Source organism: Dendroctonus ponderosae, unplaced genomic scaffold, assembly GCF_020466585.1.
Source record: "Dendroctonus ponderosae isolate FM_Combo_2020 unplaced genomic scaffold, Dpon_F_20191213v2 Dpon_F_20191213_4, whole genome shotgun sequence".
Lineage (NCBI taxonomy): Eukaryota > Metazoa > Arthropoda > Insecta > Coleoptera > Curculionidae > Dendroctonus > Dendroctonus ponderosae.
The window spans coordinates 659,306-660,447 of record NW_026018611.1 but is presented as its reverse complement, the minus strand read 5'-3'; the positions used below and the strand labels follow the sequence as shown (position 1 = coordinate 660,447).

The 1,142-nt window shown below is 44.9% G+C and overlaps 1 protein-coding gene across 1 annotated transcript in view; it reads left to right on the top strand.

Moving 5' to 3' along the window:
* Positions 1-301: 301 nt before the first annotated feature.
* The window catches only part of LOC109540082, a 29,667-nt gene continuing 28,826 nt past the window's right edge, over positions 302-1,142 (top strand). The window contains exon 1 of the mRNA XM_019908276.2: positions 302-731. Within this exon, the coding sequence (XP_019763835.2) occupies positions 634-731 (98 nt within the window). The 5' untranslated portion in view covers positions 302-633. The remainder of the gene's footprint in view (positions 732-1,142) is intronic.

The following is a 1,142-nucleotide window of genomic DNA, read 5'->3' as shown; positions in this document are numbered from 1 at the left end:
CAAATTCACTTTCTCCTCTACTCTTGGGCCCACATTGTGCCTTCACTGAAGCCTGAATTGCCCATAGAATAGAAGAAGAAGCATAGAAGCTCGGATTCACTGAATTGTTGAATTTTTGTCACTTTTTTCCGATTCATTGCCGCCAATCCGATTTGGCCTCGTTCGCGACTTCCTGCCCATCATAAATTCTCCTGACCCACTTGGACTTCAAAGGTGATTTGGTCAGCTTGCGTAACCGGTTGCACCTCTTGAAGATGGCTGGAAAATTTATGCTGAAAAAGTCTCTCGTTTATTTCCCCACTAAAGGAAAATGACTTTTGCTTTTATACTTTGGAACCGCTATGGGTTTGGTTCGTTTTCTAGCTGCAATTTCCTTTCACCAGCGAGCTCACTGTTCACTTGCGCAGCAACACTCAGTATATCCCTTCTCCACAAGCTCCGGTTCTTGCAAGAGTTGAATTTTCGATCAGCGGCAGTTGAAATGTCGCGAGACGCACTTCGGTCCTTCCAGTCTTAGCTAATTGCTTCAGCAACTAACATGGTAGCGTTTCTTCTGGTCTAACTTTCCACTGGTCTACTTTCGGGCCGAATAACCGAGCAATTGTTGTGCGCGATCGAAGAATAAGCGTGAAGATGTGCGCCCTCAATTTGAAGCACCAGCATCCATTCATTGGCGGGCTGAAGCACTACCCCGATGGGAAGAAGAAGGATGTGCAGAAAATTAAGGCCTGGTAAGCGTTTGCTGTGAACGTTTGCCGAAAGGAAAAACTCACTTTCTCTGCAGTTGCAAAAGAACCTTGTGGATGAACATCGGATGATCTTTGATCTCAGTACCGAACTTCCTCAGGTGAAAGTTGAATAGCTTAAAACGCGCCCGCTGCAGCCCACTTGGGCAATTGTTGCCAACATGTTAATGCTTAATGAGCTTTAATAATAATAAAAAAGCAAAAGTTGAGCACTTAAAGCTATTAGCGCCGCGGACTTTCATTTCGGAGGTAAACAATCGCTTGATGGCTGGTTCAGGGAGATATCAAAACAGATAAACTTTCGTCGTTCGGTAGAATTTCTTCCTGACGTTTCGCAAGCACGAGTGGCTTGCATCTTCAGAAGTGGTTTGCTTGAACGCTTACACTGTTCTCATC